This window comes from Zingiber officinale, chromosome 2A (assembly GCF_018446385.1).
Source record: "Zingiber officinale cultivar Zhangliang chromosome 2A, Zo_v1.1, whole genome shotgun sequence".
Taxonomy (NCBI): Eukaryota; Viridiplantae; Streptophyta; class Magnoliopsida; order Zingiberales; family Zingiberaceae; genus Zingiber; species Zingiber officinale.
This window is the reverse complement of record NC_055988.1, coordinates 92347964-92375658: the sequence shown is the minus strand read 5'-3', so window position 1 is coordinate 92375658 and position 27695 is coordinate 92347964. Positions and strand designations below refer to the sequence as shown.

Sequence of the window (27695 nt, the reverse complement as noted above, 5' to 3'; positions counted from 1 at the left end):
CACAGTGCATGCATGTGCATATATATATATATATTTTTTTTTTTCTTCACATTAATAAACCGTAGATGTGAATATTAATTAAATATATTTATTAATTAATTAAATGCATATAGTTATGTATTATTAATTAATAAATAGATATTTAATTTCTGGTTCAATTTACTAAAAATTGAATCATACCAACTTATCTGATCAAACTCCGGTCTGGTTTAAATTATTAGTTAATTTAAGCAGACCAATTTGATTCAATAATATGTAAAGCTGGTTCAAATTATTTGTTGGTTTAACCAGCTCAGTTTATTATTGAATTAATAAGGGTGATCTTGACTACAGAAGTTGGGCTGATCAAATATGACCGGATTAGTTCCGTTGTGCCAAAATTTGATCAGAAACATTGGATTTGTTCTAATGAGTCAGACTTAATCCAATGGGCAATTGGACGAGTCAAACGAACCTGAGTTTGATTAATAAGTCTGTGATTGACTCAAATGGGCTTAAACGAGAACAGAACATATTAGTTCTAATAAGGACAATATACTAAGTTTAACATCCAGACTCCTGATTGACCGGTCTAATGGGTCAGTCGACTTAAACTCCTGAAAATCGAGAAGATTTGTTTTTCTTGATTTATAATGATGGTATGCCTGTATAAATTGAATTAAACTGGTTTTGTACTGGTTAGTCGGTTTTGTACTGACTTATTTAAATTCAATTTTTCAGATGGTACAGACGATTACCACATTGACTCGTCGCGAAGTGCGGCGAAACCAGCTCCGAGAGGAGATTCAGGAGATAGAGTATAAGTCTGCTTATGGAGTTGACGGACATGTTTTTGGAAACTTGAACAAGAAGAGTTTCCAGTCCTGGACAGTTATAGGATCTGGGCATTGATGCATTCATTGCCAGAGTATCCCAGGATAATAGCAGACTATGTATGGGGGTGTCATCAAGGGCGTGTCACATATTCAGTACTGTGTGAGGAACTATTTCACCATATGGGTGAAGAAGAGCCTGAAGAGTCTGAAGAGGACCAGGAGATGCTCAAAGAAGATCCAGAAATGGATCTAATGGAGAATCCTGAAGCTACCCCATCTGAGATTATCCCAAATGAGTCCAGGTTAATAGGGATAGTGTTGGCTGCTATACTAGTGTTTGTCCTAGTGGGAGCAGTGTTGGCCTATCTAGTTTATTAGTGTTCTGTTTGCTGTCGTTATGTACGAGCAGTGTTAGCTCATCTAGTTTTTGAGTCATGTAATAATTTCTGTTGTTTTGTACGAACAGAATTATATAATAAAAGTTATGTTATATGTTAACTAACTTGGAAATGATTAGTTCATTTCATGATATGATTAGTTCATATAAATATGATTCGTTCATATAAAATGATTTGTTCATTAGTTGGGATATGTGTAATATAATTGATCAATGTTGATTAGATTAGAACATACAAATGATGAGTGGAAACAATGTTATCACTTGATTTTGTAAACTAACTCTAATTTACACTGAGTCAATAAATAGTTGCACATATATGAATTACACTGAAATAATAAATAATTTGTTTATTTATGTAGATCATGGCAACTATAAACATCATAGCTGAACTCAATAAGGGTGAGAAATTATATGGGGATAACTACAAAATCTGGCACCTCAAGATACAATATGTTCTTGAGGAACAAGAAGTTCTGGAGGCTGTAAACCAAATTATGGAGGAACCGGTTGATGGTTCTTCAGCACAGCACAGACGTGACCTTGATGCCTATAAGGCATGGAAAAGGAAGGACTCCATTGCTAAGGGCATATTGATTAGTTCAATGGTGGATGACCTGGTATTTGAGTATGAGCCATTACCATCGGCTCATGCTGTCTGGGTAGCCCTTAGAGAGAAGTACAGTGGAGTCAGTCTGAGTAAGCTCCGTCAGCTAACTATCAAGTTTGATAGTTGTAAGTGTTGGTGCAACCTTAGGTCAAGGTTGACCTGGTTGACCCGACTCAAGTTGACTTGACTCGAGTTGTATTTTGATGTTTGACTTGGGAAGATTGTTGATGCAACTTTAGGTCAAGGTTGACCTAGTTGAGTTGCATGTTGATGTTTGACACTCGTGAGGGAGTTCTATTCTTGATATGGGACAAGAATAGATGTTTGGGAGATTATTGGTGTAACCGTAGGTCAAGGTTGACCTGGTTGACCTGAAAAGTCCAAGTATGGAGACTTGGCACTGGAAAGGTCCAAGCAGGGAGCTTGGCATGCGAAAAGTCCAAGTATGGAGACTTGGCACGGGAAAAGTCCAAGTATGGAGACTTGGCACTGGAAAAGTCCAAGTATGGAGACTTGGCACGGAGAAGTCCAAGCAGGGAGCTTGGCACGAGGGAAAGTCCCAGTGAGTGAAGCCGGGCAAGGAAAGTCCTAACTGGGATGTTAGGCGGTGTGGAAAGTCCTGGTGAGCGGGCAGTGGGAAGTCTGGTGAGTGAAGCCAGGCAGTGGGAAAGTCCTAACTGGATGTTAGGCGGTGTGGAAAGTCTGGTGAGTGAAGCCAGGCAATGGAGAAGTCCCGTGAGTGAAGCAGGCGGTCGGAAAGTCTGGTGAGTGAAGGCGGTCGGAGAAGTCCGTGAGTGAAGCCGAGATCGAAATCTGGTGAGTGAAGCCGGTGAAAATCAAGGGTGATCGGACATCGGTGTTGGGAAGTCCAAGTAGATCAAGGGATGATCGGTGGCACGAAGAGGAAGTCCAAGTGGGTCAAAGGGTTGACCGGACACTTGGTGGAGAGTCTTAGCAAGGGGACCGACCGGATGCTAAGCATGATGTACCAACAGTCAAGATTGACCGGATGTTGGTTTGAACTTGGTTTGGGCGAAAACCATGAGTGGATCGATCGGTGATCGATCCGGTGATCTCATGAATATTCGATCGGTGCGGTGACCGATCGTGCTATCGATATCTTGTGTGATAAGCGATAGGTCCGGTGACCGATCGAGTCGATCGAAGCAGAGCGGGCGCGAGGGCTGATCGGTCGGGACCGATCGACCTGGCTGATCGGTCCCGGCCGTCAGAGTTCTGATCGGTCTATGGACCGATCAGGAGGTTCCTGATCGGTCCATGGACCGATCAGGACAAGCAAGCTTCTTCCGATCGGTCCCGGACCGATCGAGAAGTTCTGATCGATGCAGTGGACCAATCGGGGAAGCAAAGCCTCTTCCCGATCGGTCCCACCGATCGAGTTCTGCGACGCAACTAGTTTCTTCATCTTCTTCGCAGTTATAAAAGAGGTTGAGAAGCTACCGTTGAACTTCTTCTTCTTCTTCTTCTCTTGCCTCTTCTAGCTTTGCTGAGCTCTCTGCTTCGTGAAGCTTAGTGTGAGCTTCCCTCGCTGCTGCTATCGTTCCGTGAAGTTGCTGCTTCGTCAACGGAAACCAGTCGAAGGCAAGATAGTGTGTGTTTTTACATTCTTATTGTTCTTGCTTCTTGTTGTATTTCTTGTACACTTATCTTGCTGTTGCAAGAGACTTTGTGGCGAGGTTTCTCCACCCAGAAGGAGTGTTTGTATTAGCCGGTTTTCCGGGGACTCATCCACCGACGGATTGATAGGCTTCGTCCACCTTACGGACACGCCGAGGAGTAGGAGTTTCATCTCCGAACCTCGTTACATCGACGAGTTGAGGTTTGGTTTGTTTTGCTTTCGTTTCCTTTTGTTATTTCCGCTGCTAACCTAATTTGTAGAAAGAAACGAGCAAAGATTTGGGGTCGGCTATTCACACCCCCCTCTCTAGCCGTACGAAGGATCCTAACAAGTGGTATCAGAGCGAGGTCGCTCTTCATCGGATCAACACCCGTGGGAGCAAAGCTAGAGATGGATCAATTCGGAGAAGACATCACCATTCCACCCTTCTACAACGACAACTTCGCATATTGGAAGGTAAGGATGATGTATTTTCTTAGGACTAATATGTTGAATTGGTTTTGTGTACAAGAAGGTTTTACTCCTCCAATGGATAAAGAAGGAGAGCCTCTAGAGAAGAACAAGTGGACAAAGGAACAAGTCCATCAATCCACGATCAACAATGAGGTAACTAAAACAATTGAATTTTCATTACCTACTAATATTTTGCGTAAGATAGGTGAATACAACAATGCCAAGGAATTATGGGATAACTTGGCCAAGTACCATGAGGAGAGCTCCACTTCAAGCCATGAAGAGGAGCCTAGTGAGCCAAGTAGCTCACATCATGGAGGGAGCGAATTGGGAGTTGAGGGCTACTCAACATCCAAGGAAGAAGAGGAGGAGAGTTCCTCTTGTTCAAGTTCGGAGCAAGAAGAAGAGACATCTACCTCCGGAAGGGATGAGGAAGAGAGCTCACACCCATCCCCAAACCTAGGTAACTCAAGCATTTCAATTTCAAATAAGTTACATATAATATGCTTTGAGTGTAGGGAATTTGGGCACTACAAGAGTAAGTGTCCAAAGAGGGTAAGGAAGACTCCACCGGCGCCAAAGGTCAAGGTAGCCGGAGTCCCGACACGCAAGGGCAAGGAGCACGTGGTGTGCTTCCAATGCAAGCGAAGGGGACATTATCGGAGTCATTGTCCGAGGGGGAGGCAACCTCACAAGGGCAAGAAACCGAGCACTTCTATTGGGTGAGATAAGGCAAACCCTAAGGTATCATTTAAGTCTCATTCGTGCAATACTAGTAAGATACATGCTAGAAATTTTATTGCACTAGTCAATAATGATAAGCATGATAACATTAGAAATCAATACACATGCTTAGGTGCCAAACATGTGAGCCTAGATAAGGATAACCCTAGGAAAGCCAACCCTAGAATTACCTCATCTAAGGTTAAGGAGAACCTAGGTAGGAATCCCAAATCAACTAGACACATGCCTAGGAATGCCTCAAAGAAAAATGACAAATCAAAAATTGAGGTATTAGAGAAGGAGAATCAAGTCTTGAGGTCAAGACTTGATACTTTGGAAAAGGCTCTTAAGAACTTGGAGAAGTCATCTCTAGGGTTTAAGGGTCAAAAACCAATGTCCAAGGACAAAAAGGGTTTGGGTCACAAACCTAAGTCCCAAGTGGTCAAGCCCACTTATCATAATGTTCCATTCAATTATGGAACAAAACCTAGGGCTAGGAAGACCATCACCAAGGTCACAAGGGGAGTCACCCCTAGAGTTGATCTTGATGAGTCCCAAATGACCAAGGCTTTAAAGCCTAAGAGGGTCATTAGGAGAGTTGCTAGGGAAGTCATCCTAGTGAATATTTAGTGAACCCAATGAGCTCTAATAGGTATTGGGTTCCTAGGAGCATCTTCTCTACCCATAGATGGGTTAGAGAGTGTCAACTCAATTAGAAGGGTAGTTAACCCAACTTTGAGGAAATTGACACTCAAGGAGCATTTTCAAGGTCTTGATAACCTTTGGAAATGAAAAAGAATTATTATTTACTCCTTAAAGAGTAAAATGTGCCATTATGGAAAAGAATGATTTTAATTGGCACAATTTGAGGAAAACCTAGAGAAATACCATAATTGGGATTTTGGTTTCTCTTAGGGATATATGGGCAATCTAGGGTTAGATTTTAAGTTAGCTAAGGCTAAGGATACTTAGATACGGATTTAGGTATTTTATTTGAGCTAACTTGCCATGATTGGTTGCCATATGCCATGCCATGACATCATATTTATTTTATTATCATTTGAAATGTCATGATAATACTTAGGCTAGTTTATATGTCATGTGTTAGTTTAGTTTCAAACTTTATGCCATGACATCATGACATTGGCACATGTTCTCATTTATGATACCATTTTATGCCATGTCATCATCTCTTGCATTAATAATCAATTGAATTGATTTAAGGATGAAAAACATATTTTGATATTGAGATCAAATTTGTGTTTAGAAAATGCATGAGACCTTAGCCTAAGATACCTAAACCCATATCTCACATCAAAATTGACATGGATGTGCTTGATACACTTTAGATGTGTGTGAGATATTAGGATCATGAATTAGGATCAAGGTGCATAGTTCTTGTACCTAGATGAGCCTAATTCAAGATATGGAGGATCATAGGGAAAGCTTGTGTACAAGTTATGTGCATATAGCCCTAAGATTATGGTCCTAAATTCAAATGGTTTTAAAAGCATTTTAAAATTGATTTGAAAACCTTGATGAAGCTTTCCTAGTGATAGCATTCATCATTGAACATTGTGATACAAAGTTGAGTTAAACTTGAACTTTTTCAAAGTTTTTGAACTTTGTATCAAGATTGAAAAATGGAAACTACTTTCATAGAAAACTATTTTTCCATGGTAGTATATGTTATGAGGAATGTATCCTCGAATTTCACATTTTTCGAATTTTCTGGAATTTTCTAGGAGTTTGAATTTCGGAAGGAAATTTGAAATCGCCTATCAGTCGGATCGGTGCGGGGACCGATCCGAGAAATCTGATCGGTGCGGACCGATCCGGTGGCATGGATCGGTGCGGACCGATCCAAGATTCGAGCAGGTGCGATCGGTGAAGGCTGATCGGTGCGGGGACCGATCAGGTAAGCCTGGCACGCTTTCGATCGGTCTACCGATTGATTTCATTTGTTGGTCTGAAATTTCAGCTGGAAGTTGGGTTTTGTAGATTTCTAAAGGTTTGGAACTCCCAAAGACATTGTTGGTGCAATGGTCAAGGGAGTTGGCTTTTAGGGAGTTTTACTCCTTAAGATTTTAAGGATTAGTGATATGGGATTATCACTAAGTTGATTGTTGAGTTTAGTATCGGGGAAATTAAGAGTTTCAATGAAAGGTATGGGACTTTCATTAGAAAGAAACTCTTGACCTTGATACTCTCCTTTTCTTTTGATGTGTGTCAAAAGGGAGAGTGCTCAGAGTTATTGGAGAACCCAAGTTAGGTTATCGGTTTAACCTAAGCTAGGGAAGAATGTCAAGGAATGTTCGAGGAAGAACATTGGAATTCTTTTGATGTGTGTCAAAAAGGGGGAGAATTATTGGAGAACCCAAGTTAGGTTATCGGGTTAACCTAAGGGAGAATGTCCAGAGAATGTTCAAGGAAAGAACATTGGACATTGGAAGATGGTTGGAAAACCTAAGTTAGGTTATCGGGTTAACCTAACTTGATTATGATTTTGTCAAACATCAAAAGGGGAGATTGTTGGTGCAACCTTAGGTCAAGGTTGACTGGTTGACCCGACTCAAGTTGACTTGACTCGAGTTGTATTTTGATGTTTGACTTGGGAAGATTGTTGATGCAACTTTAGGTCAAGGTTGACCTAGTTGAGTTGCATGTTGATGTTGACACTCGTGAGGGAGTTCTATTCTTGATATGGGACAAGAATAGATGTTTGGGAGATTATTGGTAACGTAGGTCAAGGTTGACTGGTTGACTGAAAAGTCCAAGTATGGAGACTTGGCATGGAAAGGTCCAAGCAGGGACGTAAATCTGAAAAGTCAAATATGGAGACTGACAGGAAAAGTCCAAGTATGGAGACTTGGCTGGAAAAGTCCAAGTATGGAGACTTGGCAGGAGAAGTCCAAGCGGGGAGCTTGGCACGAGGGAAAGTCCTGGTGAGTGAAGGCGGTGGGAAAGTCCTAGCGGGATGTTAGGCGGTGTGGAAAGTCTGGTGAGTGAAGCCAGGCGGTCGGAGAAGTCTGGTGAGTGAAGCCAGGCGGTGGGAAAGTCCTAGCGGGATGTTGGCGGTGTGGAAAGTCACAGTGAGTGAAGCCGGGCGGTGGAGAAGTCACGTGAGTGAGGCAGTGAAGGAAAGTCCCGGTGAGTGAAGCCAGCAATGGGGAAGTCCCGGTGAGTGAAGCCGAGCAATGAGTGAGTGAAGCGGTGAAAATCAAGGGTGATCGGACATCCGGTGTTGGGAAGTCCAAGTAGATCAAGGGTGATCGGATACTTGGCACGAAGAGGAAAGTCCAAGTGGGTCAAAGGATTGACCGGACACTTGGTGGAGAGTCTTAGCAGGTCAGGGACCGGATGCTAAGCATGATGTACCAACAGTCAAGATTGACCGGATGTTGGTTTGAACTTGGTTTGGGCGAAAACCATGATCTGGATCGATCGGTGATCGATCCGGTGATCATGAATATTACGATCGGTCGGTGACCGATCCTATCGATGCATCGTGTGATAACCGATAGGTCGGTGACCGATCGAGTCGATCGAGCCGAGCAGAGGCGGGCGCGAGGGGCTGATCGGTCGGGGACCGATCAGGTAGCCTGATCGGTCCCCGGACCGATCAGAGTTCCTGATCGGTCTATGGACCGATCGGGAGGTTCCTGATCGGTCCATGGACCGATCGGGGACGGAACAGAAGCTTCTTACTGATCGGTCCCGGACCGATCAGAAGTCGACCAGTACTGATAATCGTGCCAGAACCACTGATCGATCTGCAGACCACGGCTAGTTTCTTCGCTGTTTCTTCTTCGCAGTTATAAAAGAGGTTGAGAAGCTACCGTTGAACTTCTTCTTCTTCTTCTCTTTGCTTTTTCTGGGGCTTTAGTGAGCTCTCTACTTCGTGAAGCTTCGTGTGAGCTTCCCCCGGGTCACCGCTGCTATTCGTTCGTGAAGTTGCTGCTTCGTCAACGGAAACCAGTCGAAGGCAAGATAGTGTGTGTTTTTACATTCTTATTGTTCTTGCTTCTTGTTGTATTTCTTGTACACTTATCTTGCTGTTGCAAGAGACTTTGTGGCGAGGTTTCTCCACCCAGAAGGAGTGTTTGTATTAGCCGGTTTTCCGGGGACTCATCCACCGACGGATTGATAGGCTTCGTCCACCTTACGGACACGCCGAGGAGTAGGAGTTTCATCTCCGAACCTCGTTACATCGACGAGTTGAGGTTTGGTTTGTTTTGCTTTCGTTTCCTTTTGTTATTTCCGCTGCTAACCTAATTTGTAGAAAGAAACGAGCAAAGATTTGGGGTCGGCTATTCACACCCCCCTCTCTAGCCGTACGAAGGATCCTAACAGTAAGAAGCGCTCGAATGTTACCATAGCCCAACATCTCAGGGAGATGGGTAACATGATTCGAGAGCTTAAGACTGCAGGTTATACGTTGACCGATGAACAACAGGTTCAGGCAGTTATCCGTTCCCTTCCTGATTCTTAGGAAACGATGAAACATAACCTGACCCATAGTGAGAGTATCAAGACTTTCACTGATGTCTCACGCCATGTGGAACTTGAGGCGGAGAGGATTGAATCCGCAAGGATTTCGGGTCAAGCTTTTGTAGCTGAAGGTTCTGGTTCCAAGAGTAAGAACAAGTGGTTCAAGAAAGAAAAGGGGAAAGGAAAGGAGGTTAATGCTGTTGCTGCGAAAAACCAAATCAAGAAGAAAGGAAAGAAAAATGGACAAAAACCTAGGAGCAAGTTGACCTGCTTCAACTATGGCAAGAAGGGTCATTTTGCTCGGGATTGTACTGAGCCTAAAAAGGTAAATCCATTTTTGTCTTCTTTCCATGAGCAATATGTTGCAAGTACAGTGTTGTTAGCTGATTCGTATCCTTTGTGGATTGTAGATTCAGGAGCAACGAACCGCGTAGCTCGTGATCGAGTTACATATGTGGAGTACCGTCGGGTACCAGCTGGCAACAAATGGATATATGTAGGAAACAATGCAAGAATAGAAGTCAAAGGAATTGACACTTGCAAGCTCAACCTACGTGGTGGAGGCACCTTGTTTCTACATGATGTCCTGTACGCTCCTGAGATTCGACGGAATCTGGTTTCCGTTATTTGTCTTCTTGATTTAGGTTACAATGTAAATTTTTATAGCTGTTGTGTGGAACTTCGAATTAACTCTGTGTTAATTGGATATGGTTATGTAACAAATGGTTTTATGGTTCTTGATATAGAACCAAATAATAATAGTTGTTTTTCAAACATTGCTCTTACTAGTAATGTTGATGTTAATGATGAAACTTGGCATGCTAGATTGGGACATATAGGAAAAGAACGAATGAATAGATTAGCTAAGGAGGGCCTATTAGGCGCTCATGCTAAGATTAACTTGTCTATATGTGAGCATTGTCTTGCAGGAAAGACGACTAGAAAACCATTTGGTAAGGCTATTAGGGCTGAATCACTATTACAATTAATTCATTCGGATATTTGTGGTCCGATGAATATGAAGGCTAGAAATGAGAGTTCTTATTTCATTACATTTATCGATGACTTCACACGTTTTGGTCATGTGTATTTGATTTATCACAAATCTGAAGCATTGGATTGCTTTATTCGTTACTTGAACGAAGTTGAGAATCAATTGGAACGCAAGGTTAAAAAACCTTGCGCACTGACCGTGGAGGAGAATATTTGTCTGATCAGTTCAAGGCAATGTGTAATGAGAAAGGGATTATTAGAACTCCACAGCAAAATGGGGTTGCTGAAAGAAGAAATAGGACTCTTCTTGAAATGGTTAGGTCTATGATGGTGCAGGCTAATTTGCCAATCTCCTATTGGGGAGATGCATTATTAGTTGCGGCCTATATACTTAACAAAGTGCCTTCAAAGTCAGTTCCATCTACCCCACATGAACGTTGGACAGGCAGAAAGCCGGATTTGAGTAATCTGAGACCTTGGGGGTCAGCTGCCTATGTTCATGATAAGACTCACGAATATGGAAAATTAGGACCCAGAGGTAAGAAGTGTATCTTTATAAGGTACTCTGAGACTTCTAAGGGTTATGTTTTTATTGGTGAGCAACAAGATGGAACCATCTCTGAGATAGAGTCAAGAGATGCCACTTTTCTAGAAACTGAGTTCCCAACACGAGGTGAAGTTGATAAGACAATTCCTCTATATGAGATAGAGGAGGAGGATAATGTTCCTTTATCAACAAATCAGGAGATGCCTGAATCTAGTCAACCGAGTGGGAGTAATTTGCCACTGAATGAGTCAGTTTCTCAACAGTCTAACCTTCGAAGAAGTAGTCGTCAGATTATTCCTCGGAGAAGGTTTGATATTGAGAATGAGGCATTGATGGTTCTCCCAGTTGATGATGAGGAACCTCGAACAGTTGAGGAAGCTTTGAGAAGCTCAGTTAGAAAAGAATGGAAAATTGCAATGGATGAAGAAATGGAGTCAATGAGGAAGAATCAAGTTTGGGATTTAGTCGATCTTCCTCTGGGCCGAAGGGCTATTGGGAATAAGTGGATTCTCAAAGTAAAGAGGAAAGCAGATGGATTGATTAATCGATACAAAGCTCGATTAGTTGCAAAAGGATATATCCAAATGGAGGGTATTGACTTTGAAGAGACATTCTCCCTAGTTGTAAAGTTTGTGTCAATACGTGTCATCCTAGCTATAGTATCACACTATGACATGGAATTACATCAGATGGATGTAAAAACGGCTTTCCTTAATGGTAATCTTGATGAAGAAATCTATATGGTACAACCAGAAGGTTATGTTGCTGAAGGCCAAGAGAAAAGAATATGTAGACTTCGAAAGTCTATATATGGGCTAAAGCAAGCGTCAAGACAATGGAACATAAGATTTAATGAAGTAATATTATCTTATGGTTTCGAAATGATCAATGAGGATCATTGTGTTTACATAAGAAAGGAAAAAAGGAAAGCTTGTCATTTTATCATTATATGTTGATGATATGCTAATAGCTGGAAGTGACATAAAGAGTGTGATAGAAGTCAAAAGTTGGCTTTCATCACAATTTGACATAATAGATATGGGAGAAGTAGAATACATCTTAGGAGTGAAGATCGTTAAAGACCGATCAAAGAGGCTTTTGGGTTTGTCTCAAGAAGCTTATATCAGTAAGATGCTACAACACTTCAATATGTCAGATTGCAACATTGAACAGACGCCTATTGCGAAAGGTATTGTCTTGAGCAAAAGTATGTATCCCAAGACTCCTGAAGAAATAGCCGAAATGAAGAAGAAACCATATGTCAGTGCTATTGGTAGTTTAATGTACACTATGTTGTGTACTCGTCCCAATATAAGCTATGCTGTTGGCTTAGTTAGTCGTTTCCAGTCAAACCCAGGATCGAGACACTGGAAAGCGGTGAAGAGGATATTCAGATATCTTAAAGGAACAACTGATTATTGCCTCTGTTTCCAAGGATCAGATATGAGCCTTAGTGGCTACTCAGATGCAGATTGGGCTGGGGACCTTGATGACAGAAAATCCACATCTGCCTATGTCTTCTTGCTGAATGATGGCGTCATCTCATGGAACAGCAAGAAGCAGGCTTGTGTAGCCTTGTCGACAATGGAAGCTGAGTATGTGGCTTGTGCAGCGACTGTGCAAGGGGCTGTCTGGCTAAGAAGGTTCCTGAAGCATCTGAGGATTGCTGAGGATAGTGAGAGTCCTGTTACTGTGTACTGTGACAGTCAAGCTGCGATAGCTTTTTCCAAGAATCCCAAATATCACAGCAAAGGCAAGCATATAGAAATTAAGTATAATTTTATAAGGGATATTGTTGACAAGAAAAAGATTATTCTTGAGTACATCCCTACACGAAATATGCTTGCTGATCCTTTTACTAAACCATTGACTAAAGAGTCATTTCATGGGCATATGAAGTCTTTGGGACTTCGAAGAATGTAACAATTGTAAAGACATTTTGATAAATGAAAAATGTCATGATATATTCAGTGTATATGTCTTGGTTACATTCGAATAAAAGTCTCGATAAACATATTAGCAGATTGGGATTGGTCCACTCATATGGACAATCATCTCTATTTGTTAAGTACGAATAGAGGTAAGACCGTTGCTTATGGGACAACTTTTGTAGCTGTGAATAGAGACATACCCATAAGTTAAGGTCGCCTTGATATTTGTGTCAAGATGAGATCATTTGTGTAATGATTGGAGTAAATGCACCCACCATTTACTGAATCTGCTTGAAGCCAGATTAGAATTCATATGTTGAATTCAGGATTAGACATTGGGAATGTCTAGATCGAAATCTGTACGATGTTAAAATTGGGAAAAACATGCGCTCTTTTTGGTAAAGAGAATAACATCGTAGCATGTGATTCATACCACATGTGCTATGACGACAAGAAGGGTTGTAGGAGAATGGATCCCTGCTTCTCTACTATGTGAGACCCTTGAGATTATAAGTTAATCTCGATTTTACCCTAAGTGACTATTTAGCTGTCTACTTGAAGTTCTGATCAGTGTCTGCTACTTTAGCATGTTTCCTATTGACTATGGATGATTCGGTCTATGAAGCATAACTAGGAAAGCAACTGATTAAAATGAATGGATTCTAGCTAAAAAGGAAGATTAAGATTGATTTACATCTGCGACATTTATTCACTGGTACCGGTTACATTTTTAGTTCAGTACATAAAATGTAATTGTGAATAATTTGTTTGATTGGAGGTGTTGAACATGCTCTTGACATATGGTCAATATGAGGGATTAGAGATGTTCATGATGATGTAAATAATTTAATCTGGGGTAAAGGCAAGCCATTTATGTCTATGATTTGTTCTATGAACATTTATGTCTTTGATTTGTTCTATGGAGCAGCTAAGTAAGGTGTGACAATCTTCTTAGCAATTGAATGCTCACTGTGCTTGCTGTCGCACGAACCATTTTCCCTAATGTATGGAATGGATATTCTGATCTGGTCTTTGTGACTTGATCCTCATAAAGTCTATGTGACTTATTTGGTCTATGTGACTAAATTTTGCTCTGGTCTTCGTGACTTGATCCTCATAAAGTCTATGTGATTTATTTGGTCTATGTGACTAAATTTTGCTCTGGTCTTCGTGACTTGATCCTCATAAAGTCTATGTGACTTATTTGGTCTTTGTGACTAAATTTTGCTCTGGTCTTCGTGACATGATCACCTTGTAGTTTATGTGGCTAACATGATCTATGTGACCATTTGGATTGACTTGGACGAGTGGGAGATGTTGTGCGTTACACAAGAGACGAAAGGGTTCGTCCCTTTCGCTGCCGCAACGGCAGTTTGCTGGAAACGCCAAGGAGACGAAGGGGCGTCCTTTCCCCTTCGTCTTCCTCAGCCTTCTTATAAGAGGCGTCCAAGGCAATCAGAGAGACAGAGAGGTTGATGCGAAGGTGAACAGCGAGCGAGCGATCGAGGTGATCAGAGGAGCAGCGGAGGTAATCGTGTGTGAGCAAAGGGAGAACATCTGTAGATCGGGATTTGGCTCGTGAACCTTGAAGCGCTTTCCGGCAACTCCGTAATCGTGCTTCCGACAGCGGCAATTTCTTCATCGATTGGCGTCTTCAGTTGCAGTTCTTCGGGAGATCAATGTGAGTGTTTATGGTTTCCGCATTATTATTTTAATTACTTCGTTTTAGTTTTCATGCTCTCAAAACTACCAACAGTTACTACTGGTTGGTCAGTTAAAAATAATAGATATAACTCAGATGAATATTTATGGAATGAAATCCCAGCATTCACCCTCCATTTCTATATGGGCAATGTTAAATTGTTAAAATATGGTCAACTAAAATATACCTTTAAGATCATTATAAAAAAAGTATTCAAATAAAATTATCTCTCTCCATATTAATAATTAAAAAAATTAATATGCATCTCAATGAAAAATTCAAGGATAAACATATAAAATGATGGAGCCCACAAAAAATAAATATTTATCCTTAGAACTTTTTCTTAAAATTTTTTGATTGAATATATCATTGCTTAATAATTAATTATAACATAAAATTACATGTATTGTAATTCATTTTCTAACGGGCCGGACAGCAAAATGTACTATTTCTATACCCCTATCTCTTTTATATTAAAAACTTTGGAGGGGGCGGCTGCCATCGCCTCTAGCTCTGACCTCACTTGGAGTCGTTTCCGGACATGGTGGTGACACAGAACGAGAGCGGTAAATCTTCGACGGGCGGGGGAGGCGGTGGCGCCGTCATCGGGGAGCCGCTTTCTTAATTTTGGTTTATTTTCCTCAACCCGAGGATCAGATCAATCACGGAGCAACAATTCTGCTTCTCCAACAGAATTTGGATGGCAAATTTGTGTTTTTTTAATATCAAAAGCAATAGGAAATAAACAAATCAGTTACACCAAAAGAAAATGTTGCCCTAGATTAATCATTTTAAGTCACATCAGTGGACTTTTGGAAGCTCAACTCGTCCGCACACGTATAAGGATTATTAGTTCTAATACTAATGACTAACACATGATTTAAATTTAATAAATCAGTTACGTGCATGATAAATTACGCATACATCACTAATCTCTCGAGCTCACTGATAAACATAAGAAAAAACGACGTAGTCGATCACATCAAAAGGAAAGGAGTTTCAAGATAAATTTTAAACTAAAATAAATAATTACAATTATACTGTTATGACTTTCATAGCTGTAACCACAGGTTGATTTTATGTAAATAATTAAATATTACGATTAAATTATATTTTAGATGCTATTAAACTTTTAAATCGTATCGCAAACGTGGCGGTTTAACTTTCGAAGAGTAGTTAATAAATTTGAAAATACTTTTATATCAGACTGGAACGGCGGCAACGACAAACATAATTAGATTCTGTTTTAATTATTATAATCAGTATTAGCGTTTGAAATAGAAGCGTAATTAAATTAAGTCGCTTTGGGAGAAATAAAATTAATTCGAAAAGTTTTGGCGTGGACCCGTTAATGAAGGCAAAGTGCGTCTGCCTGTAACTCTATGGGACCTGAAAGATTCGGCTAATTGGGGAGCGGGTAGGAAGGTAGGTATTTGCGACAATAAAAGAGGATGAGAGAAAATGATGTGGGCTTCAACTCTCGGTCTTTGCATCCACTCCACATGAAACCCGAAGCAGGGAAGGGCAGCGGAGCGGAGAAAGGTGGTCGAGGAGGAGAAAGGTGCGATTTTTCGTCTTTTTCTGCGATTTTTTGTGCGCCTTATTGGTTTCAATTTCCGTGATTTCGGTTGGGAGATCGATCCGATTCCACTCGGAAGCTTCCTGAAACGAGGAGAGGATCACGTGTGGCGGCCGATCTCTTCCACTCCAATTCGTCTTCCCTGGTGTCCGTTGAAGAACTCGAGTGGATTGCAGTGTTTCCGTCGAGTTCTTCGGACGTGGATCGTCTCCGATTTTGATATTTTGGGGTCCTTGTTGTCCCGCTTTTGATATTTTGGGGTCCTTGTTGTTCCGCTTGTTGCTTTCGTCCCTTCTCCGGGTGATTTTTTCCCCTAGGAAATTGACAAGATTATATATTTTTTTCTTGTTGCAGATATAGTTTCTAAGGTGTTGGTTTGAGTTCTTCATTTCGAGTTAGGAAGTGCTATCGGATTGGTTTGCATGATTGTATCAGAGTTTTGTATCGCAGTGCATGTTTTGAAAAGAAATCGGTTGTTCACCATGAAGTGAGTTAGAGTGTTGTTGTTGATTCCTCATAAGATAGAAAAAAGGCTTCTTGAAGGGGGAGTTCGGGTCTTCTTCTCTTGAGTTGGACAGGGTTACTTGTCGTCATAAATTTTTGTAGGGAGTTTGACTGAGTGGCCTAAAGTTTCTCTTGGGGAAATCTGAATCAGAATTGGTTGCTTAGTGAAATTTTCAATCGTTTTGGCTAGCAACAAATGAACAAATCAGAATGAGAGGGCTAGGAAAGGCCATCGTCTATGGAACCCTTTGGTAAGAGGTTCCCTAATCTGTTAAAGTTAGCGAAATCCTGGATTACTTCAAAGACCGAGCCAGATTCAATTTCAAGGGCCTTTTGGATGCCTGATGATAGTTGTATGGTATGTTATGAATGTGATTCACAGTTCACAATTTTCAATCGCAGGCACCATTGCCGGAAGTGTGGGCGCATTTTCTGTGCTAAGTGCACCTCAAATTCTGTCCCTATAAATTTGTATGACTCGGAGAGTTTCCAGGAGGAAGGGGAGTTTATTCGTGTGTGCAATTTTTGCTTCAAGCAGCGGGAGGATGTGACCGCGTCAAGAAATGAAGCAGAACCACCAAACCCAATCCTTACTCCTTCCCTTTCAAATGCAAGTTTTGATAGCACAAAGTCCAGTGGTGCTGGTAACAGTAGCTTGTCAACAGCAGTTTCTTACACATACTCAGGTGGAGCTTACCAGCAAGTGTCCTCTGGTCCTGCTCTCAGTCCCAGCCATTCTGTTCAGTTGGAAAATTGCTTTGACAAACAAGACTTACTGATAGGAGAGGGTTGCATGGATTCCTTGGTTGACAAGGGCGACCATTCACCAACCCAATTCGAACTTTCCTTAAACAGGTGTGTTTATCTTTTTAATATCACTATCTCTATAGCAGCATGCTATTCACTTGCCAATGGAATTGATAATGTCTCATGATATTCATGCATGTCCATATGATAACTTTCTGCTTATGTCATTGTATGCCATAAAATCCTCATATCATTCAATTGTGATTGGACTTAGGGTCCTATCAGATTCTAAATATGGTTGCATATTAATCCACGAGATTAGAGCAGGTGGCTATATGCTCATCCGACTCAATTCGGCTCAAAATGAATTAAGTTAGATAAAATTGTACCTTTAACAAACACGTCATAATCCAAAAGGGGCTGCCACGTTGTTTTATTTTTAAGCTTGTTGAACTCGGAGGAACTGGCTGTAATTCATTATTTCTGAAATAGCCAAAGGGAAATACGCTACTTCTGCTATTATAAATAACTAAATTTTATTTAACCAAGACCTAACCTATGCAAATTGGTGCATAGATGAGTTAAAATTGTGCTACATTTAACAAGGCAATGTTATTAAAAAAAGGCCATCTTGTTGCTTGTTCAACCTGGTGAACTGAATGAACTTTACTTTTTGAAATAGCGAGTTGATGACTTGTGTATTGAGCAACCTAAGTGTAACTATAGTTTAACGTACATATATGAAGTCTAAATTAAAGAAAGTATTTTTTTTTTAATCTTTTGTTTCTTTTGATAAAGTAATACATGAACTTTGAAACAAACATGTTAATTTATCCAATACTTCTGGTTTCCACCTAGCTCTTGCTTTGGTGTTTTAATGATTCCACTTATTTATATCAACTTAAAATATTTATTAATTAATTAGTGTGCATTGAATTGAGGAATTATCCACGAGAGAATATGTGGAATCAACTTTCATGAACACATTGATTTTGTTTGAAAAGAGAAACAAAAAAAAAAAATCTAAAATCAAACTAAATAATTTAATAAATAATTATTAGAAGGTGTGCTAAGATTTAAATTTATTATTATTAGTCAATTATTGAATTTGATAATTAATTTGAGGAACAACTATATAAATTTTTATTAGAAGGCGTGTTATATAAAATTTATTTGCAAATTAGATGCCTTATATTAAAAAAATCCTGACTAGTTTAAAATTTGTAAATGATTCTAAATTTAGGTTTCTGTTGTAGACAAGTTTTGCTCATAAAATTATTTTGAATGATAGAACTTTGTCTACCCGACCCTACCTATGGCATAAGACTTGATTGTTGTTGTTGTTGATAGAACTTTGTCTACATTTTAATCACTGTCATCAGGATGTCATATTTTCTTCTTCCTGAAATTTTATGGCGTTCTTATTTATTGGAGATTCTCTATCTTCAAAGTTTTTTCGGAGAATTAAACTTAAATTTGTAGTTTTCCTCTGGTTATACAGGAGTGATGATGATGAAGATGATTATGGAACATGTCGGTGGGGTTCAGAAGAACAAACATATGTTAACTCTAATGAATTCTATGGGCCGCTTGAATTCAACGAATCTGGGAAGACCTGCGGATCACAGAAAGCTGCTGAAGGAAATATTGGTACACATGAAATCACTGTTCTGTTGCCTGACAACAGAAACTGCCAAACTCATTTAAGCACTGATAAGGTAGAAGAACATTGTACAGTAAATAATGTTGAATGTGATACTTCATCTTCCATATTTGGTGCGGATGCTACTGATGCAGAACCTATGGATTTTGAGAGCAATAAACAACTTTGGCTTCCTCCAGAGCCTGAAGATGAAGAAGATGAGAAAGAAGCTGTTTTATTTGATGAAGAAGAAGATGATACTGCAGGAGAGTGGCGCTATATGCGTTCATTAAATAGCTTTGGAAGTTTTGAACACAGAAATAGAGACCGATCCATTGAGGAACATAAGAAAGCCATGAAAAATGTTGTTGAAGGACACTTTAGGGCTTTGGTGGCTCAACTTCTTCAAGTTGAAAATTTACCTATTTCTGAAGAAGAAGACAAGAAAAACTGGCTAGATATACTAACCTCCTTGTCATGGGAAGCAGCAACACTTCTTAAACCAGACACTAGTAGTGGTGGAGGAATGGATCCTGGATTATATGTCAAGATTAAGTGCCTAGCTTGTGGGCATCGCAGTGATAGGTACGCTGATGTTCAATGCTTTGAAATGCTGATTAGACTTTTAGGGATCATTTGGTATGGAGGTTCGAATTTCTAGGAATATCTTTCACTAAAACATTATCCATTGAAATGTTATGCCCTTGAAATTTATTTCTAGCAAGATAATAAAATACATTTGGATATTATAGTGTAAGATGTGACCAAAACATTGTCTGTGAGTGCATAAAAAACTAAAATTTAACATTTCTCTATCTCTACTTTCTATTTTAATATGTATGAATGCTTTTATTAGTGTCTTTGGTTTGCAATTGCTTTGTTATGGAGTAGTTCTCTTGATTCTAGGATGTAGGTAGTAGACCTTTTGATATGTGAACATTTTTTCATTTAATCTACTGAGTTTGCTTGTTTCTTGTTTGATGAAATATATGTTTATGGTCCATATCTACCATATTAATATGAGCTTGATGCCAAAAGCATGAGATTCATATCCCATGAGGGTTTGGGGATGGACGACTAAAAGACCTAGATCTACATCAGTAGACAACTACATTAACAAAAGTAGAAAAATATAAATAGTTAGTTACTACTAATAACTGCTACACATCAATATTTAAAGTGTTTCTATTTAAAATATTCTCACCAATTCTCATGCCATGAGTATATACATATAGTCCATGATGGTTTTTTTAAGTTGACTTCACTAATAATTGCAAATGATCCTTCTCCATAATGGGATGTGCCCCTCATGATAATGAAATATAAATGGTGCACATTGTTGTCATAGGATCAGTTATCATGATTTTTGATTTGGTCTGTGTATTGCTGGATGTTTCCTTGATTCTTAACATAATTTTTTCCCTTGTTTTCTTTTAGTATGGTGGTGAAAGGAGTTGTGTGCAAGAAGAATGTGGCTAACCGACGCATGCTTTCAAGGATTGAGAAAGCTCGTTTTCTACTCCTTGGTGGAGCTCTTGAATATCAGCGAGTATCTAATTTGTTTTCTAGTATTGATACTCTGTTGCAGCAGGTTTGTTGGGCCGTTATTCTTGACATACATGTTTCATGTAGATGCTTAACTAGTATTTCATATTTCATAAATTATTCAGGAAATGGATCACTTAAAGATGGCAATTGCAAAGATAGATGCTCACCACCCCAATGTTCTTTTGGTTGAGAAATCAGTTTCACGTTTTGCTCAAGATTATCTTCTTGCTAAAAATATTTCACTTGTTTTGAATATCAAAAAGCCACTTCTAGAGCGTATAGCACGCTGCACTGGTGCTGAGATTGTCCCTTCAATTGATCGTCTTGATCGTCTTTCATCATCTCCTAAGCTAGGGCATTGTGACATCTTTCATGTGGAGAAATTCATTGAAGAACATGACAGTGCCTGTCAGGAGGGGAAGAAACCCATAAAAACATTGATGTTTTTTAGGGGATGCCCAAAACCCTTGGGGTGCACGGTAAGTGCTCAAGTTTCATGGTTTATTTCTTACTTTAGTTATTAAGTACATATAGTTGCAAACTCAAACATTATTGTTGACATTTTTATTGGGCCAACTCTTGAAGAAAGCAAACTCAAGAGCAATTGATTTTACTGGTTCTTTAATTTCTGCCCCCTTACTTTTTTTCCCCTTTTAATATGATGTTGCTTCCTCAAGTTATTTTATGTTTCTGAAGATAGCTTCATTGATGCTGATGTTTTCTCATTTGAGTTTTTGAGACACAAGGTCCTTAAAGATTTATCTGAGTATCCTTTTTTTGTTTTACAGATTTTACTTAAGGGTGCCAGTGGCGATGAGCTGAAGAAAGTCAAACATGTTCTTCAATATGGAGTTTTTGCAGCATATCATTTGGCATTGGAAACATCTTTTCTTGCTGATGAGGGGGCATCTCTTCCAGAACTTCCGTTGAAATCTCCCATTACTGTTGCACTTCCAGATAAACCCTCAATCATAAACCGATCTATATCCACAGTTCCTGGCTTCATAACCTCTCCAGCTGATAAGTCACAATCTAATAATCTTGTTCAAACTTCTGGTAAATCAGATTCCAATTTAGGAGCAGAAACTGGATCAGCGTTACCACTTTCTTCTGAATATAATATTTCTCAGACCAATTTGTCTCTCCCTAACTCTAACAGTACAGCTGTAAGTAGGCATGATCTTTTGGTTGACAGAGGCAACCAACTGAATAACATGGGAGAGCAACGCCTAACTCCTTTTGTTTCTTTGTCTCACCCAGTCCCAGATCCGAGATATTTCTTTGGCCATTCTGCATGTCATTCTGGAGAACAGAATAACACAGGCTTTTTAAGGGGTAATGAACCTGGATGCATGGAAATTCATAACGAAACAACTCTAATTCATCCATCCCAAACACCCAACTTTCACAAAAGCATAGGAACCTTAAAGGATGCTAGGGGGACAAACTGTGATGTGCAAAGAGATGACTTAAAAACTATAAAAATACAAGAAGATAATGTAAGAAATGATGACCTGATTACAAAGGAAGAATTCCCACCATCTCCATCAGATCATCAGAGCATTCTGGTTTCTCTATCTTCACGTTGTGTTTGGAAAGGTACTGTTTGTGAACGTTCACATCTATTCCGCTTCAAATATTATGGCAGTTTTGACAGGCCTCTTGGGAGATACTTACGAGACCACCTGTTTAATCAGGTTTCTATTTTTTATTTTGTTTTATTTCCTTTACATGTGTGTTTCCTAGAGTGATTTATCTGAAGTAGCTTTCTATTCTAACACCATGTACTTCAGAGTTACAAGTGTCGCACCTGTGAGATGCCATCAGAAGCTCATATATATTGTTATACTCATCGCCAAGGTAGTCTGACAATATCAGTTCAAAAGCTTGAAGAATTTGTTTTACCAGGAGCACATGACGGCAAGATATGGATGTGGCATAGGTGCCTACGTTGCCCACGAGCTAATGGACTACCTCCTGCCAGTCCAAGAGTTGTAATGTCTGATGCTGCTTGGGGTTTGTCTTTTGGTAAATTTTTGGAGCTTAGCTTTTCAAATCATGCCGCTGCAAGTAGAGTAGCTAGCTGTGGTCATTCACTACACAGGGATTGTCTACGATTTTACGGGTACTTTTCTTTTACCTTTATTTTCTTTTAACACTTGAAAAGATAATTTGTACTGTTCTTGTTCATCATTGATGTTTGTCCCTACATGACCAGATATGGGGAAATGGTTGCTTGCTTCAAATATGCACCGATCAATGTACACTCTGTCTATTTGCCACCTTCGATTCTGGACTTTAACTACCAGCATCAAGATTGGGTGCAAGAAGAAGCAGATAAGGTCTCATTTAACTACCAGCACTAATGGTTAGTGCAGAATTATTCAACACTATTGGTGGTTAACTTAATTATTTTATATAATTTGACAGCTGAGTGATATTGCACTTGATTTCTTCACTCAAGTGCAAAAAACACTGCACCAACTTGAAGAGAAAATGTTTGACGTTGGTTCTCATGATGGAAACATTAAAGTCCTTGAAGGGATTTTGAAGAAAGAGAAAGAAGAGTTTGAGGTGAGGAAACATAATTACTGCCTCTTTTCTTTTATATAATTTTCCATGTCTTCATGCAATGACTTCTTTCTCATATGGATGAGGATATCTGCTACTTTACTGGTTTCAGGAATCTATTCGGACAGTATCTAAACAGGAGGAAACAGATGTGCAGCCGTTTGTTGATATTCTTGAAATTAACAAGTTGCAAAGGAAATTGCTGTTCCTGTCCTATGTATGGGATAAACGAATAAAATTTGCTGCTACTGCATGTAGTAAAGGTTTGCCGATCAGGAATAAAGAGGATCTAGCTCCTAGGGTAGGAAGGAGCTTCACAAAGTCAGACTCTTCAGTTTCTATAGCCTCTGCTGAATCCCATAATGGGAGCGGAAGTAAAGATGAAAATGATCAATGTAAGCAACCTTCAGATCGTGAGAAACTAGATTTAGAACATGAGAGCGCCAAAGTTCTCTCTACTAGCACAAGTGCAAGCGATGAGAATGATTCTCTAGAATTGAATGTTGGTCCATGTAAGGTTGTTTCTGATGGGCAATTTCCTGTCATGGATGAGCTCTCTAACACCTTGGATGCAAAGTGGATAGGTGACAATGGCCCTACATTAGTTGATTCAAGCAAATTGAATCCAGAAGACCTAGATGAAACAACTCATGTGATTTCATCTTCCAAAAATTTTGAAGAAAGCTGTCACATTGATTCAAATTCAACAGCATCTTCAAATACTTCTAGAGCAGGGCCATCAGGCGACCATGCTGAAGATGCATCTGTCTGTATCATGACATCTATATCGGACCTCTATGCTTCTTTCAACAAGGATATTGATGGTGCCCTTGGTGCATATCATCCTGAAAATATACATATATTTAAGGAGTTATTGCAGAAGGGATGGGGAAGTCTGTTTCTTCCCCTTGGCGTTAATGATACTGTCATTCCAATATATGATGATGAACCAACAAGCGTCATAGCTTATGCTCTTGTTTGTGCTGATTACCAATCTCAAATATCTGATGAGCCTGAGAAGCTAAGAGATGGCAGGGAGTCTCCAATTTCTTTTACCACCAAGGATTATGGAAACTCTTACATCTTTCAATCATTTGATGATATTCCTTTTGAAAGTTTTAAGAGTTTCGGGTCCATTGATGACAGCACCTTGTCGATATCGGTTAGCAAGGGTCCCCTGACCGTAGATCCACTTGCATCCACCAAATCAATGCATGTTAGGGTCTCTTTTGCAACAAGGTATAGTGTGACATGCTACTATGCAAGACAGTTTAAAGCATTAAGGAGAATTTGCTGCCCATCTGAACTAGACTTTATAAGGTCTCTTAGTCGATGCAAAAAATGGGGCGCACAAGGTGGGAAGAGCAATGTCTTTTTTGCTAAGTCTCTGGATGATAGATTCATTATAAAGCAGGTTACCAAGACTGAATTAGAATCATTTATTAAATTTGCCCCAGAGTATTTCAAGTATCTAACTGAATCCATAAGAACTGGGAGTCCAACATGTTTGGCAAAGATTCTCGGCATTTATCAGGTATCTAATCCTTTCATCCTTTTTTCATATCTGATTTTCCATATCCTCTTACTGAAGCTGGTGGCAGTGCACCAAAAATCCTAATCTGTCTAAAATTTGTCCTCTTATGCTTCTTAGATTGCTTTAGGGGGAAAAAGTGTGCCTCTTCACTATATCAATCACACTTCTTAACTATTGACATCACACTTTTTGAAGCATAAACTGAAAGCATCAGATTTGCTCTTATTAATCCCTCACTAAAACAGCCTCCTTTATTTTGTATGCTAACATGAACATGACCACCAATCTGGATAGATCTTTTTCTTATTAACCATTTTCATGTGCAAGCAGTACTTTATCCTTTTCTAAGACAAACATTTTCTTTTTATTGTAATATAAGGTTGTAGTCAAAAGCTCGAAGGGCGGAAAAGAAACTAAGATGGATGTTCTTGTAATGGAGAACCTTTTATATGGAAGGAGCGTCAAGTGGTTGTATGACCTTAAAGGATCTTCCAGGTCTCGATATAATGCAGATTCAAGCGGTAACAATAAGGTGCTGCTTGATCAAAATTTGATCGAGGCAATGCCTACTTCTCCAATTTTTGTTGGAAACAAAGCAAAGAGACTTCTGGAAAGAGCAGTGTGGAATGACACTGCATTTCTTGCGGTAAGTACTGTTTTTATAGGCCTGCTCCTTACATTACAAATATTGTCCAGGAAACAGGTCCTTTATGAACACACCAATTTCTGCAAATTATTGGAATTGTGAAGTATAAATCTTATATCTACTTGGACGGGGTAAAAACTGAGAAAGTAAATGATGACTAGTTCCCACATGAATGCATTCTCTCTGCTGAAAAAAATTTACAATTTGGAGAAAGCCTACTTCTCCAACCTATACAATATTTTTCTTAACTCAGATTATATGATAATTGTTTGTCAACTACTAAGAATACTAAAGTGATCGAAACTGCTAACATTGAATGCTCCCCATCCTTTCTAATTCCTTCTGTTTTCCCAACTCTTTTGTTGACATTTTTCATGTTTTCTTGTAGTCCGTTGATGTGATGGATTACTCTTTGCTCGTGGGGGTGGATGAGAACAAGCATGAGCTGGTTCTTGGGATCATTGATTTTATGCGGCAATATACGTGGGACAAGCACCTCGAGACATGGGTGAAAGCTTCGGGGATTCTGGGAGGACCCAAAGACGCATCTCCTACTGTGATCTCACCCAAGCAGTACAAAAAAAGATTCAGAAAAGCAATGTCAGCGTACTTCATTGTGGTTCCGGATCAATGGTCACCACCCACCATTATACCAAGTCAATCACAGTCTGACCTTGGCCAAGATGATCAACTAGCTGCCTCACCAAATTAATAAAATGCCAATGCCAACATATTTTTAAGGTTTGAAATGGCTACACTGATCCTACCATGACACCAAGCTGGTTGCAGCCAGCCCGATCCATCTTTGCCAAGTGAACCCGCTTTGCTGCTCTCCGCATCATGCTGTTCATGTGAATGCCATCAAAATGTACAGTGGGTGATTGCTCACATTTTTGTGTCATTTCACACCAAATCTACCCTCATATATAAAGTCTTATAGTGTTCTTAGATTTCTGCCTCTCTCCTTGTTTTCTCTACACATGCCCCATTTATTTGTCTAAGGTATGAAACATGGATGGTGGTCTCCAAATCCATAAACTTACTCTTTGTCTGCCATTTATTTGTTTTTGTGTCCATGAACTCGATTGTCGGAGGGCAGTAGTGTATGTGATACTGGAAGTAGAGGCAGCACTAGAATAAAATGTACATTTCAGCCATCACAATCAATCTGATTGCATGTATTTCAAGAGCCCAGATCATAGTGATGGAATAATCTTTTTTCTTGTTGCAACAATAACATTTATTGGCAATTAAGTTGATTAGTGGTCACTTTAAGCAACTAATGAATTAATTAATCATACTATCTTCATGATTTGTGCTCTGTATGTGATGTAAAGTAATATATTTTTACCGAAATAATCTGGATCAATCGAGAAGATGATGGAAACTTTATGATTTATAAAATTGAAATTCTCTGAAATTGTCACACTTTAATCAAATCGATTTTTATTTTTAATTCAAATTGGATATGTATTGTCCCACCAATTGAATTGAAGTGATTTGAGAAGCAAAGTTGCTCAAGTTGCATTGTCCTTGTTGATAAGAAAAGGACATTCTTTCTTTTTCTTTAGTGGCTATGGTACATTGCATCCAGAGGAACACTGTCTTCTTCTTCTACATGGAAAGCTTTTGAAATCATAATAGCCCTACCAATCGAACCGATTCATTAGTAACCAAAGGCCATCGATTGGTCTTATTCGATTAAGCTAATCGAGTTAATTGAGACAACCAACTACTCCCATATTTAAAGAGTTGTCTTATTCTTCTTCTTCAATTGAGTTAATTTAGAGAGTATACCTATTGATTTAGTAGATTTAATAAAAGGAAATGACAATGATAACATAAATAAAAATATTTGTTTAGAAATAATGCAAATGGATTAGTAATGTTTTATGCAATACAAATAATTAAATTTAATCATCTTATATATACATAATTAACATCTTAAATTATAAAGATGTCCCAAAATCTAACACATATCCTTTCCACAGCAAGACAAATCTAATACATCCACCAAATTAGATATCAATCCATCCTTGATGTTGACTTTTCTATTTCTATAAGTCAAATCATAATTTCAAAATAAAAAATCGATCAAACGTGTTGTCTCGAAGCACTGAATGTGCTTCATGTAATTTAATTACTGAGTTTTGTCCCCGGGTATGCTACTATGGAAGGGTATTTAAGTTGTCATTTAGATATCCTCAGTTCTATCCCTAATTATAATATATTTATAGAAATTTTTTCTCCAAATGAGACGCGCAACCAAAGGATGGTGGACTTCTGGGCTGGTCACCGCGCTCGCTTCCCAATTTATCTTAATGGTGGTAGAAAACTTCCGTAAGATCGGGTCGATCACGTATGAATAGCCAATGAGGCTATTTATCTCTATATATATCTATATATCTTCGTGTGTAGATTCGTCCGGACTTAACTCGAGGCGCTTGGAATTGATCTAGGCATCTGTGGATAACATGACCCAGACACTTGGAATGAATCTAGGTGCCTCGACTCATTTGGTATTTATTTATATTTTTTGTTTTATTTTATGGTATATTATATATATTTAGGGTTCAAAATTTTAAGATTTAAGAGTTGGGCTATAATAGGTTTAAATCAATAA

The 27695-nt window shown here is 39.3% G+C and overlaps 1 protein-coding gene across 4 annotated transcripts; it reads left to right on the top strand.

Annotated features, from left to right (window-relative positions):
* Positions 1-15719: 15719 nt before the first annotated feature.
* On the top strand, positions 15720-26303 carry LOC122041534 (1-phosphatidylinositol-3-phosphate 5-kinase FAB1B-like). 4 transcript variants are annotated; one of them, XM_042601246.1, is made up of 12 exons: positions 15720-15862; positions 16235-17239; positions 18633-19358; positions 20211-20364; positions 20444-20800; positions 21110-22018; positions 22115-22446; positions 22540-22663; positions 22752-22895; positions 23005-24426; positions 24806-25072; positions 25461-26303. In XM_042601246.1, exons 2-12 carry the CDS (start codon positions 16623-16625, stop codon positions 25782-25784), a joined length of 5376 nt encoding a protein of 1791 aa, XP_042457180.1. In that variant the 5' UTR covers positions 15720-15862; positions 16235-16622; the 3' UTR covers positions 25785-26303. The 4 variants fall into 4 exon arrangements, with proteins under 4 accessions (XP_042457180.1, XP_042457182.1, XP_042457181.1 ...); XM_042601248.1 differs by having other exon boundaries at positions 15771-15862; positions 16787-17239; XM_042601247.1 differs by lacking the exon at positions 15720-15862 and adding an exon at positions 15948-16109.
* Positions 26304-27695: the final 1392 nt, after the last annotated feature.

Excerpts from the sequence above, each read along its gene's own strand:
- LOC122041534 (XM_042601246.1), top strand. The coding sequence starts at position 16,623 with ATGGAACCCTTTGGTAAGAGGTTCCCTAATCTGTTAAAGTTAGCGAAA. Across the intron at positions 17,240-18,632 it reads TTCGAACTTTCCTTAAACAG|GAGTGATGATGATGAAGATG; the intron begins GTGTGTTTATCT and ends CTGGTTATACAG. Across the intron at positions 22,896-23,004 it reads AAGAGAAAGAAGAGTTTGAG|GAATCTATTCGGACAGTATC; the intron begins GTGAGGAAACAT and ends TACTGGTTTCAG.